General features: G+C 39.2%; 1 protein-coding gene across 5 annotated transcripts in view; it reads left to right on the top strand.

Annotated features, from left to right (window-relative positions):
• CADM2 (cell adhesion molecule 2) overlaps nt 1-14,799 on the top strand; it is a 359,857-nt gene that overhangs the window by 176,784 nt on the left and 168,274 nt on the right. For 3 of the 5 annotated variants that reach the window (XM_083439262.1, XM_083439261.1, XM_083439259.1), the window contains exon 2: nt 11,051-11,077. The exons of the other annotated variants lie outside the window; for them this stretch is intronic. In XM_083439262.1, coding sequence (XP_083295388.1) covers nt 11,051-11,077 — 27 coding nt within the window. The remainder of the gene's footprint in view (nt 1-11,050; nt 11,078-14,799) is intronic. 5 annotated transcript variants of the gene reach the window in all.

Below are 14,799 nucleotides of genomic sequence, written 5' to 3'. Positions count from 1 at the left end.
GCAGGGGCCCTGGAAGAGTTTTCTGACACCTCAGCAAGCCACATATCAAAATAATACTGGAGACACATCTGCTGAAAGCAAAAGTAATGTCTCTATGTGTACTGTATTTGCAAGAGCAAACATAAAGTCCTGGTAGTTCAGGCCAAATGCTCACCTTGTCCAGCTTCCTGTTCTCACAGTGAACAACCAGATGATTGTTGGAAACCTAAAGCTGAGCATGAACATGAACAGAATATTTCGGGTCTTCACTTCAGGGAAGCTTAAGAGATGAAACCAGGATGGATAAGAGAGTGGGGAAACTGATGGGTTTAGAATCAGAAGGAATTGTTTTTATTTGGAAAGCAAATATATTTTAGTTCAGACTATTTGCCCACAAAATACTTGAGTGTGTCCATTTTCACTCAACCCAAAACTGTAACAGCTGCCCTTGAAGGAAAATCATTGCAACTATTTTTCTGAAATTTGGTAGGGTTTTTCTTATCAAAAGGAACAAGCTTACCTGCAAAATTCCTCCAATTCTGCCCCCAATTTTTAGAAATGACCAGCAAAAAACCCTGGACCTCTTATTCTGCAAATTGCCAGGCTTTCCCCACTTTGGAGGAGCTAGTCTGTCTGTAAATTTAATCCACTCACGTCTGACTTTAATTTCCCAATAGAGAATAGAGGTAGGATAAAACAAAGACTTGGATACATGTGCAAAATTCTGCAGCCTCCAGATTTTTCTAAGCTGAATTAGGTGGTTTTATGAAGCATAAAAATTGGGGTCTTATTGTCTGTGCACACCATTAATTGAAGGGATTAAAAAAAAAAAGCTGAAGTTACCACTACTCACTGTCAGGGCCAAGATTTCTAAACAGAGGAAGAACTTTGATACCTATTATTTACTTACTGTTATGTAATGAGTACATAACATTAACATAGTTACAAATGGCTGTGTGAAAGTATAAGTGGGCTGGGGCTTGGGTGCTTGTTTTGTGTAAGAAGAAGCTGAAGAAACTGAATGTCCATGAACATTGTTTTCCCAGTCGCATGGAGAAGGGCCTGCATGAAGTGTTTGACCATTTTCCATTTACAAGAGAAAAGCATATACATAATGCTATTTAATTAGATTTTACTTTTAGTTGACATCTGTCATATTTAGCTCTTGTGAAGAAAGTCCTTCCCAGCAGAAATTAATGACTTTTGATAAGTCATTGGCCAACCACAAGTCATTGTCATTGGCCATGAGTTATGGCCAATGGTTGTACTGTATCAGCAGCACCTTAGATTTGCTTGGGATTCTGTCACTGAAAATTGTTTTCTTTAAAGTGCATAAATTGTGCTTTATATATTGTTTGTCATTTTTGTGTGGCAAACCTAATAATATGATTAGAATTGTTCAATAATCTTCTGTCTCTGGGCTTCATTCATTTCTGATTCATTGTGCCTATTATTAAACCCAGCTGTTGATGTTTTTGAATAAACATATTTCTGAATTACTTCTACATTGTGTTCCTTTAATAACTCCACTTCCGAATTATCCTGGGTTGCTCCCAATGTACTTTTAGATAATTAAAGCCTCTCTTTATGTCTATCCAAGTTGTCTCTTTTATTTCCCAGAACACAAGGATGTGATTTCATTTATGTTGCTCTTGGGGTCTAAAGTTGATAATCATTTTTCAACATCTGCCCTAATCAGTGTCTTCTGCTATAGATGCTACACATCCTTTTTCCCTTGACTTATTTCATTAACATTCAAATTCTCAGTCATGTGTTATCTTCCTCTTCCATGGGTTATCCCCCGCTGGATTCTTATACAGTGTGCACATTTGCTTTCAATTTGTCTTAATTTCTCCAGCACACAGTAACAATTTTCACCTTCATGACTTGTTTACAATTATCATTTGCATAAGAATGTGTCCATAACAAAGCTAAATATACTCTGAAATTTTAAATGAATCTTTGCTAACTTAACAACAAGTACACAAAGTATTTGGCACTGTGCAACACAGAGTTTATTCAGATGATATTTCAGGTCTTCAATTCAAGAGTCATTTTCTCCCCCAATCCCTTTATCATAGGTTGGGCAGGAAAATCTAATAAGGATTACCCTCGGGTTTCAATCTGCTCCAGTGAAGGATACCAGTGGATCTTTAAAATGTCTGTGCTGTCATTCATTATATACTTTACTATCACCTTAACTTATGCTTTGCTTTGAACTTTTTTTAATGCTACCTATTCATTGTTTGAGGGACGCGGGTGGTGCTGTGGGTTAAACCACAGAGCCTAGGGTTTGCCGATCAGAAGGTCAGTGGTTTGAATCCCTGTGACAGGGTGAGCTTCCATTGCTCTGTCCCAGCTCCTGCCAACCTAGCAGTTCAAAAGCATGTCAAAGTGCAAGTAGATAAATAGGTACCGCTCCGGCAGGAAGGTAAACGGCATTTCCGTGCGTTCCTGTGGTTCGCCAGAAGCGGCTTAGTCATGCTGGCCACATGACCCAGAAGCTGTATGCCGGCTCCCTCGGCCAATAAAGCGAGATGAGCGCCGCAACCCCAGAGTCGTGGGGTCCCTTTACCTTTAACTATTTCATGGCAGCAGTCAGTAGCAGTCAGTGTTGTGGGACAGAGCTACCCTTCTGACACTAGCATCACTACAGCTTGCTTAGATGGCATTGGGATAGGGTAAAAGCCATGATGGCACATGGTTCCTCCCAATTTATCATCACAGCTGTGATTTAAGGTTAGACAGAAAGGTAGTGATTAGCCCAAGGTCACAAAGTATAGTTCTTTGCCAAAATGTTGAATTTGAACCCAAGTCTTCTTGTTCCAAGTATGAAACACTATTCACTACAACATCCTTACTTTATTTGGCCTAGCTTTAAATAGCTGGTGTATTAAAAAAAAACTTTTGGAATGATACAGTATATTATATTACATTTGTGGATTGTGTTGTTGTTGTTGTTGTTGTTGTTGCTGCTGCTGCTGAATAATATACCAGGCCTTTATCGGTGCATTTCTTCTCAAGTACTTCACTAGATTACTTGGTAACATACAATGCCAAGTCTATTGTCAGATTTTATTTTGTTTTATTTGTACTTCACTTCAGAATACTGTATGAGAACCAGTCTTTTACTTTTATTCAGCCTTTAATTTGACTGAATTTTAAGATATCTTTTCAGTTGAGCCTGACTGGAAAATTATGTAACTCATTGGAATAAGCAAATTGACATAAAAAAGAGCTACGTTTATGACTTACGGTGGCTTTCAGTCTGCACACTAAGGCTTTCAAAGGGAATAGGCTACTTGGATTGGCATCTGCAGTCTCATGAATTATTTAGTTAGCATTGCATAAGCATCCATTTGAAAAAGTGGATGAGGAGGTTTTGAGGATGAAAATTACGTTGTACTTTCATATTTGTGTTGCCTAACACTATTTAGGCTAAGTCTGCCTATGAAGACTTGTCTCTTCTCTAAGGGCTTCTGTTAAACATACATGCATTTAATAAAAAGGGACTTGCTTGTTCAGTGTCCCTCCCTTTCCCCCAGTTTTTGGCTTGCTTCCTACAAAAAGGAACAGAACCGCATATTTATATACACTCCCAATGCAAAACATGGGTATGGCGAGCATGTTGGTATAATTTAATGTACTACCCCAAGATAGCAACAATTGCATCTGGTTAAATACCACAGAGCATATGTTCACAGCTGCAGATTGCTGCAAATAGCTGTGTTTTGGCCTCACTCCCACATTCACGTTTCTCCTTGAATTTTGCCCTTTATATATTATTATTATTTTCAAATCACATTCTGTGTCTGATATACAAGCAACAGGATGGCATTTTAGAATGATACTTCTGTCTAAAATAATGAGCTAAGTTAAATAGCACCTATTAATATTTCCATTGTGTGTTCTTTTGTAATGGAGTTTGATGTTTCTGTGTGGTTTAGTTTACTTCAAATCATTTTCATGGTTAGAAGAATGGGGAAATGCCACATCCTGTCAGAGTTGCCAAGAAACAAGTTAGAGCTGTCAACAGTAATTCATTCATCTGCATTTTTAAGCAAGTCTTCAGCGTTTCTCTCCACCCTTAAATGAATGAATAGCTGCTGTTGTGCTGTGGGAGAGTTGATTCAGTCCTCTATTGTGAATGCCATACAGGAAAAGAGAAAATAACATTTACACAGGGAGTTTAAGATATTATGAAGGTTTTGACTACGCATTGAATGTTTTGCTTTATAACTAGAAATGATTTAGCTTTTTAAAATGAAATCACTACTACTATAAAAGATGGATTTCAATTAAATATATATATATAGTTCCCAAAACATGACTCCCTTTGCAGTCATGCAACCTCCGACATACACAGACTTTGTGTGCATTGAAGGACTTCCATATTCACTACACAGTCAACTCTGTATAACTCAATTATTTCAAATCACGTGCAACTTTCTTTGGGGGAAAAGAAAAGGAAAGCAGTCAAGTGAGTTAAAAACAACAACAGTCTAGTGAATTAGAAAGTGAACCAAGGCCTGCTTTTGTATTCTAAAGATAAATGGCAAAACATTGCAAATAGAACTAGTGCACTTGGCAGTGAGACCAACTTAAAGTAAATCAAAAACTGACAAAAAGATTGTGGAATACAATTCTAATTGGTTTGCAGGGGGGTGTGATCTGATAAATTGCAATAAGGATGTATGAAAATTCAGAGGAAGGTTGGAGGGAAATGTAAAGTGAAAGCATTGTGTTGCATAAAATAAAATACACTGTAAAATGGTCTGCAAACATCCATGCATGCCTACTCAGTAGTACATTATTGCATTTAAGAGGCTTGCACTCCAGGTAAATGGGAATCAGATAGCAGCTTCGAGGATGTAGAACGGCTGCTTGGATGAGTTAAACCAACCACCTGTCTCCTTGATCCTTGCCCTTCCTGGCTCATAAAAGCGAGATGGGCTCCGTGGGGTGGTGAATGCTTCTCTCTGTAAGGGAGCCTTCCCAGACCCACTGAAATAGGTGGTTATTAAACTGCTTCTTAAAAAAACATCTTTGGACCCGGCCAATATGGCCAACGATTGCCCAGTCTCAAATCTTCCATTCTTGGGCAAGGTGATTGTGTGGTGGTCCCTGAACAACTCCAAGTATGCCTGGAGGATGCAGACCATTTGGATCCCTCCCAAGCGGGATTCAGGCCTCATCATGGGACTGAAACTGCCTCGGTTGCGCTGGTCGATGATCTCCAGCGGACTAGAGACAAAGGTGAAAGCTGTTTCCTAGTTCCGCTGCATCTCTCAGAGGCCTTTGATACCATCAACCATAACATCCTTCTGGACTGTCTAGGGGTGTTGGGAGCTGGGGGCACTGTTATACAGTGGTTCCGCTCCTTCCTCCTGGACCATGTCCAGAGAGTGGTGTTGGGGGATGAGTGTTCAGGCCCCTGGGCTCTCACTTGTGGGGTGCCTTGGGGCTCTGTCCTCTCCCCCATGCTTTTGAACATGAAGCCACTGGGAAAGATAATCAGGGGGTTTGGACTGGGTGTTCATCAGTTTGCAGACGATACTCAGCTCAACCTCTTCTTCAAATCAGAACCAGTGAGGGTGGTGAAGGTCCTGTGTGAGTATGTGAGTGTCATAGTATATGAGTGATATACTAATGAAAGCAATGTCTTAAAACAGTACTGTTAAACAGCCCCTGTACACTATTGCAAAATGTTAAAATTCAAAGTTAGAAGATAGTGACATTGGTGGTGATGGAATTGCTGCCATGTTTGACTGGATAATGTTTGACTGGATAACTAAATCAGGAAAATAGCATAATTATGTACATTTCTACTCAAAAATAAGCTCAGCTGAGTTCAGTGAGGCTTCCTCCCAGGTAATACTCGGAGATATGAGTGGAATAATTCCACTGTTGAATGCAATTTGTCAGGACAGAACAAAGTAATTCTCCTTATTCTTATATATGCATCAGACTATATGCAAGTCTGAATAATGTGTTGCATGTTTGCAGCCTTAAAGGGATTGCCTGACACTGAGATTGCAATATTTTTTTAGTGATGGACCTCAGGTCCATTACTGAAAGAAAAAAAAGATTTCTTATTTACAGACATTCCCCATTTATAACATTTAAATGTGTTTCAAACATTTTATCATTATATTTGTTATGATGAGTAAGATCTGAATCAAATGAAACATTTAGAATGATATCTAAATGTTTCAAATAAACAAATTAATTCTAAACAGTTTAGGAATACCGAGAACCTGTTTATGAAAGGTATATATTTCCTCTGATTTGCATTGCTATCTAGCCACTTAAAGTTCTCATTCTCTCTTGGGTAGTCCAACAAATTCAGATAGTCTCCTTTAAATAAGTCACAGAATCTTAGAGTTGGAAGGTACTCCAAGGGTCACCTATTCCAACTCCCTGCAATGCAGAAATCTCAACTAAAGCAACCATGACAGATTGCCATCCAAGACATCCAATTCATGCTAGCATGTATATGTCAACTTTTCTCCAAGGATTTCAAGGTGGCACACATGCTACCTCCCCTGTGAGTTAATTAGGTTGAGAGATAGTGACTCGCCCAAGATCACCCAACGAGCTTCATGGCTGAATGGGGATTTGAACCCTCGTCTCACAGGTCATAGTCTGCCATTCTAACCACTACACCACATACAAGCTTGCACATTGCAATGACTATAAGAGCACAACGTGGTAAATAAATATGGATGAGAATATGAGCTTCAAGAGTGAAATGAAGGAAAATAAACTCCCATTTTGAGACTCCTGTTCTTTTGTCATCCTCACAGGTATGGCAGTTTTCTACACAAATATATCGTAATTCTAGTTGATATATATATTGGAAGACACAAGGGTGGAGATATATTTGAAGAGTATTCAAAATTTAGCATCCTCCAGTCATCAAATGTGTTATACAGCAATAAATTTCTTCCGCCTCCCATCTAATTAATATATTAGTAATCCGTAGTAATTTCAGTAACGCAGTGATTAATAAAATGAAAGTGAAATTGCATTGAAATATGTCAACCATTCAAATACACCTGTACACCTATGACATCAACCTGACAATTTCATGGTTTCATATTTACAAAACTGTAATGGATACCATAACATCTGCACACAGCAGAAAAAGTTCATTGCACAAACAGGATTCTAAGAAGGCTAATGGGAAACATATTTTTTCTTTCTTTTTTTAACAGTGGAAAAAAGGTTTCTAAATGTTTTCAGTGAAAATGTCTCCTTGTTTACACATCATATGGGTGGAGGCCTGATGTAAATCAGCAATTTCTGCAGCAAAAAAAACATTTTTAATTACCATTTCTTGCTAATTAGATTGCTCTGTGAATTTTGACAGTTGAATTGCAGTTTGACCAGCCCATCAATTGAAACATTTTCAAGTATTGAACATGACATTTATATGGCAGAGATGACAGTAATGTTCATTTAGACTGAATATGCAGAGAATTATAATTGGGCTAACAAGCCTTGTTACCTGGCCTAATTCCAGTTATATTTGCAATCTTTCTTTTGTGTTTCCTTTATTCATGGATAATGTCCGACATTCAGGTCAAGCGTTTCCAAAGCTTCATATTTTATCCTCTTTTTTTTGGACACAAACATATACTCTACATGTCATGACACAATTCACCAAGCATGACATTATGTTGACATTATCATAAAATGGCAGAATCCTATGCTGAACGTGCATTCAGGTTTCACAAACAGAGGATTGTACTAAAGCACCACCCTTGCACTTGCAATTATGTGGAAGGGTTAGCCTAGAAGCAAGATGTATAGTGAAGCTGCAATCCCACGCTCCTTCATCTGGAAGTAAGTCTCATTGAACTCAGTGGAGCTAACTTCTGAGTAAAGGATTATGGTATGAAAGGTTTGCAATCAGAGAGCTCTGAAAGGGTCTTCTGTTGCTGCAGTGTTCATACTTTAGTAGTATTTCAATACTAAAACACAGTTTAAATATACAGTAGTACTTCTGTTTCCTCCGTGTTACAGGAATGCATAGCTGCACTTTGAAAGCAAGCGACTTGTAATCCTGATTTTCCTGTAGAACCAGTAATACTGTGACAAAAAAATCCTGCATTTTTAAACACTGTCCATCAATTAATGAAAGTAGAAATAGCAGTTGAAAATTATCAAAGAGAATTAAAAAAATAAAAATAAAATTCCACCCAATAAATCTCATGAGTGGGGTACAAGTTTGTTTGTTTTTATGTAATTGCCTTACTTTTGTGTTGGCTGAGTGATGTTTGTGAATGTCCTTTCATTCTATATAGTCTCACCAGTGGTGCACAATCTTCACTCTTTCCAGGTATGAGCATTTCAGTTAAAGCTCCAGGGAATAAATAAGGTGGTGTTCAATGGAATTCTTAGGCTAGCTCAGGGATTAGTGCTAGCACAGGGGGATATATCTGCACCTGTGCACCACACCATCCCGTAATCTGCTTTGGAGAGTTGAGGGAAGCCCCAGAACAGATTTAGAGGATGTGTGGAGAAAGGAGAAGGGCAGATTCTTCAATTGTAAGGAGAAATACTTGCAGTTGATGGAGTGATCACCTTAGTGCTATGTTGAATGCAACCCATAATGAGATAAAACCTCCCAAGGGACTTTTTCAGATCAAGAACAGTGGGCAGCCAGGGAAGCTGCAGAGTGCTACAGAAATGCTTACTGGAAAGAAAACACATACATCATACTTGGCCTCCCCACAACAATAAGATTAGCTCAAAACCCCAAATCTGCCTAATTTCTAATGACATTCCATGCCCCAATAACGGAGCAGAAAAATGGAAGCCTCTTTTGCAGAGAAATAAAACATTTGAGATAGTAGAGGACAGATTTAGCACAACATCTGCCATTAACACGTAAGTGCCCTCATTCAGTGCTACTCAAATTGGTGGTCCGTGGACTAGTTCCAGTCCACAAACCATTGGCTGCCGATCTGTGGTGACTCTACTACACTCTAGGTTAGGTGGGATGCTTCAGGGACCAAAAATGATGCCAGTCCCTAACACATTGTGGCGTGGGAATTGCTATCCAGCACATAAGATGGTTTGATAAGCACTGCCCTAGCTGAAACTCCTAAACTAGATTTATTTATTTCATTTTGTGTAGTGCAGTCCACATACAAGCTGGTAGAATTTAGCAAAATCGTTCCTCAAAACATCACCTGGGACTACAGAAAAGAGCATGCTTGTAACAATAGGTTGAATCCATGCAGTGGCGGACCTTGGGGTCTCAAATTTCTGTGGCGCCCTATACTCTGCCTGTCACTGATGCTGGGATACAAGAAACAAAAGTCTGTTAGGTCCCTACTGATCATTCAGTTCTATGTAATGAGAGCTTCATACATTACTGACATAAGTTATGACCACACCACAGATACTATAAGCACTTTTTTCTAGTGAATACTATGTTACTCATTATACAAAATAAATGCAATTCCTTGACCAAAGTGATAAGCCATAAGTTGGGTGCAGCATTCGGCCCCATTGGTACATGCACTGGCAGAGGAAGAGGAGTGCGGGGGAAGCACACCGCCCCCAGCAGCGCGATCCCAGTGGGGTGCTATCACAGCTGTCCCCCCTGCCCGCGCTGGATGCCACACCCCCAGGACGCACGCCAGCCCACCCACTCCTGCTCTCCGCCACTGGGTGCATGTGAGAGAGTTCTTTTAGAGAGTTTAAAAGACCTACAGTTGTACCACGGGTTACAGACGCTTCAGGTTACAGACTCCACTAACCCAGAAATAGTACCTCAGGTTAAGAACTTTGCTTCAGGATGAGGACAGAAATCGTGTCGGTGGCGCAGCAGCAGCAGGAGGCCCCATTAGCTAAAGTAGTACCTCAGGTTAAGAACAGTTTCAGGTTAAGAATGGACCTCCAGAACGAATTAAGTTCTTAATCCGAGGTTCCACTGTACTGAGTATTTTATTTTATATTTCCTTTTTCCCATAATGTCTGTGTATATGACTTGTGTGGCCCACCTTTCCAGAAAAAAGCTCATTAGTCAAACCTACCATAGCTAAGTCCTAAATAAAAACAATCTATGACTTAAATCACCACCAAAAATAATCTTATTTAAAATATGGATAGGTTTTAGGGTTTCTTGTCCTCTGACATGCATTGTGCTTGCCTTTGCACCAGATCATATGACAAACATGGCTGATCAGATTCAACTTGGGGGAAGCAACATAGTTGAAAGTGTCTATGTTCTTTCTCAACGCTTTGTAAACTAAAAGACTTGAATAAGTGTGATTTGAAGAATGAAAGGTATATTTTCTAGATGTCAGCAGGTGGTCTCATAAATCCTGCCCAAATACTGTTCTACAAGGGTATTACTAGGTACTTAAAGGACTAGGGGGACAGACCTATTACAGAAATTTGGACAATTAAGATAGTGGGTGGCTAAAGTTTTCCCAACACTGCATTTTGTAATGTGCCCAGGTACCCAGGAACAAAGGATTTCTTCTTTTTTAAATACCCTTTTAAAAAATATGGAGGAGAAGAAAATCTAGGGCACAGTTCAATTAACCCGGAACTTGGACCATTGGGCCAGTTCCTAACAAATTGCCTGGAGTTCTATCATGTTTGAAACCTTACTATAAAATGCACACTTTATTATTATTTTTTCTTAATAATTAAATGAAAGGAAGAAAACATTTGTTAAAGGAACCATTTGATTCTGATCAATATGAAAGTTTGATTGATGTACTACAGATCTTGGCATCCTTAGATTTATTTTTATTTTTTGTTTTACAAATTGTTTTGACAGTATAATTTGTGGCTAATAGTAAATGCCTTTGCCATTATCTATTTTCGAACAACTGGCGTTGACGGGCATTTCAAAATACTGAATTTGTTTGTCTTGGCAGGGTATAGGTCAGGAAAAATCATACCAGCTGATCTAAATAAGTAGACCAGATTCTTGAATTTGGGTTTTGTTCGACTCAATAGTGAAACTTTCTTTGTATTCTCAGTCAGAGCTTCTGACTAACCTATCTGTTCTCTTCTCCTCTTGCAATCTTTTCCTTGGTCCCAGTGGCTGCTACAAAGAGCAAAGCTAAAGGTGAGTTTTCACTTTCATTCTTGATTTACGCTGCATGGCTTTGCAGTACACATCCCACTGTGATTGCAATTAATTATGCAGATTAGATAGATCTGCATATATTTATTGAATTTGCATGCTTTGCTTGCAAAACTGAAGATGAGTATTTTTCATCATTTTGAAATTGAGCTATATAATTATTCACCGTGTCTTTATCTGAAAATAATTCAAAGTTCTCGTGAATTTCTGAACGACAAATCCTATCTCAAAATATAAAACTTCTTCTGTTTGTAAGAGATTGCTGCCAAGTTAGAATAATTAGATTGCAAAAAGAGCCCCAGTTCATGGTATCTATCTTATTTGTATTATCATGCAGTTTCTGAGCTGTTCAGTTTTTAACATCAATCAGACAGGACTGCTCTGTTTGTCAAAGGCTTATTTTTTTTAAAAAAAATCAAATAAATAAATCTGGATATCATCTGCATAAAAATGACACTGTGGATAATAATGGGGGGAAATGAAAGCCAGTAAAATTGTAGAAAGGATTGAAAAGCGTGAACCTAACACAAAAACTATGGCAAGCACCATTATTTCCAGGAATAATATGAAATAATCTTATAATATAATTCACTTGTGGTAGTGAGAATTTTCCATAAACAAAGCTTCTATCATCCTGATAGGGGTGGAGAGGGAGAAAAGGGAGGAAGTCTCTATAAAGGAGTGAATGAGAGATGTGTGTTTTTTGTAATAAAGGGGATTCTCCCTCGATCAGACATGACAGCAGCCCATTTATGTGGCTAAAATGGTATTCTTGCACTACATCTAGATATTCAGTGACATCAGATGGGGACAGGCCCTCCCTGCATACAAGCCTCGGATTGGGGGTGGAATTAGGAGATTTTGCTCATAGCTCTGCAGGAAACTGGCAAACAAGCTTAGGGGAAAATATTATGTTTCCTAACTTTGCAGAGTTTTTATTCAAGAAATTAAGACTTTAATCCTGTACCTACTTCTAAGTAGACATGTATAGTATTGTGCTGTTAATGTAGATTCAGTGAAATCAATAGAGTATTGGATGGCTTGTTAATTATTATTAAAAGATCCAGCAACAAACTATGAACCTCACTAATTGACTAATGCAGGTGAAAAGATTTAATATAGGTACCTGCCCTTCTCAACGTACATTATTGCTAACATTCCCCACTTGGACTGCTTATACTTCATTAGATAATTCTGAATGGAGAAATAAACCAGGGCTTTTTACAGTATTGATTATTTCAGCAGCATAGTTATTTTCCCTTTCTAGAAATTATCAGATGGTATGCTTGGGAATGATTGTGATAGGGAGCAGTAACTGTGTTACAAGAAACCTAGTGGAAGTGCTATACAGAACTGCATGTTATTTTTTATTTCTATTGTGGCAACCTAGCACACAAAAGTCTATTTAATTGTTACTTGCTTTTAGAGTTGGATGGATCTCTCTATTTCTAGACCATGTCAGTTTTGCATGTTTATTCACATAAGTGTGTTCCATCCAGTTTCTATCTTGATCTGCATTTTTTTAAAACACACACACATACACTTAATTTGCATCCAGTTTCTATCTTGATCTGCATTTTTAAAAAACAAAACACTGAGTTTGCAAATAAGAAATATCCCAGGCACCCATACCCACCAAACACATTGTTTTTATAGCATCACGGCTGGTTTAAGCCACTGTTGGGCAAAAACTAGCTGTTTCTTTACAAATTACTTGCTTAATTCTACATGTGTACCTGTTTTCTGACAGGAGATGTGCACCTCAGGATTTTTTTCTGTCTTTAGCCATATGGTTTTCCTTCTCCCCATTGTCAATAGTGAAAGTATGCCTTAGAATGCTTGGGCAAACTGTGGTACTGGATAGGCTATTAGGGTCCTGTTAACTGCATAAAGATTGCAGCAGGGTCTTCAGTCTCCAGGAGCTGCTTAAATGATGATCCTAACCAAACTTATTCTGAACAAATTGTTCCCCGGGCTGGATGGGCTGGATACTTTTTGCCCATCCCTAATGAATCAACAACTTTCATTGTCACTGGCCATATTGGCTGGGTTTGATGAGAGCTGTAATCCATCTAGAGAGCATGTTAAAATATATGTGTCTGAACCCACATGTGTGTCCAGTACTCTTTGTATTCATTGTCTCCATACACACTCTCCCAAGAGGTTTAGGATCTTTTGCTAGAGTTATGGCATGCATTCCTTATGAACATGTGTTTACCCTTTATAGCCACAAGTAGTTCTCATACAAAAGAAATAAAGAAATATTGGTTTATTACATCAAATGAAAGTGACAGAATACAGTATATAAATTAAGCAGGCAGCAACTACATATACACCTTGATCTCGTGTCATAGTAATTTATGCAAACCTTTACTCATGCCACGATCTACAGTAATAGAAACCATAGAAAAAGTTCAGATTGACACACACTTATTCATTAACACCTTTTGGGGGAAGTCTGAATAGCCCTTGGAGATTATGGTACATTCAAAACCTGGGGAGTCGAGCCTAGCATACACATGAAGTCTCAGGGAAATTTCCCCACCTTGCACATGAGGGACTTATAATTTGTGAGACCATCCTCAAAGAGACTGGTTTAGGAAGCTTCATTTACCCAGTGGTGTCTGGGTAAATGAGTAAGGTACTCAGAGCCATATTGCCCATAGGCGCTAGGGGTGCGGGGCACTCGGATGTTGGGCTCTCAGGGGTGCCAGGTCAAGAGTTCAGGGCCCGAGAGTTGAGTCCGGGGAAGAGCCTGCCTGTCGGTCAGAGCACTGCAGCAGGCTCTTCTGCTGCAGGCGGCTCTGTACCGCGAGTTTGGAGGTGACCAAGCCAGCGAGATGCTGGGGCGGCCAGCTGACTCTGCCCTTCTGTGCACCTGGGACTGGGCAACCTGGGGGGGGGGCAGGCGGATCTTTGCACCCCAGCGCCGCATATGCTTAAAACAGCCCTGAAGGTACACATTGTCAAGGTTAGCTTCATGAAGCTTTTTTGAGCTGGTCTGTTGTGAAACCTTTCACCTGAAGTAGCATAGAAACAGCATAGAAAGATGCCTTCCTAACCATCTAGCTTATCCATCTAGCTCAATATTGTGGAGCTAAAGGTTCTCCGGGATTTCAGACAAAGTTCTTTCCCAGACCTACCTGGAGTTTGAACCTTAAACCTATGCAAATAATATGCTCTACTACTAAGCTGCAACCCTTCCTCTAAACATCCCAATGTTCAGCACTTTTGAAGAGAACTCTGGCATTGGTTGGAGTCTTCCTTGAGCTTCCCTGTGTGAGATACATTTGGAGATCACACAGCTATGTCCCTGAGGCGACAGAAAGTGCCTTTAAATTTAGTAAGTTCCAGAACTTTACAGTTAAGTTACAGAACTCTTAAAGAATTGTATTAACACCACTGCAAGTTGTGTGCTTATAAACTCCCAAGTTCACTGCCAAACTCTCCCACCCGCCCGTCTTTTTTTGGGAGGGGGGCAGGGGGAACAACAAGGTGGAAGACCTACTCCATGTTTACCAAAAGCATACAGTAGTAGAATGAAACAAAAGGTCATAGCAGGATTCAAGAAGACTGTGGTTACAATTGCAATAACATAACCTGTAAAAAAAAACCAACAACAAAATCTTGCTTAGACCCAAGTTCATAGCTCTGAATCAATAAATGCTATTAAATCTGAGGAAAATCTTAGACATCTCTTGAAC

This window comes from Podarcis tiliguerta (genome assembly GCF_965153285.1).
Source record: "Podarcis tiliguerta genome assembly, chromosome: 4".
NCBI classification, from domain to species: domain Eukaryota; kingdom Metazoa; phylum Chordata; class Lepidosauria; order Squamata; family Lacertidae; genus Podarcis; species Podarcis tiliguerta.
Note: the sequence above shows the minus strand (reverse complement) of the source record. Positions and strands in the feature narration are given on the sequence as shown.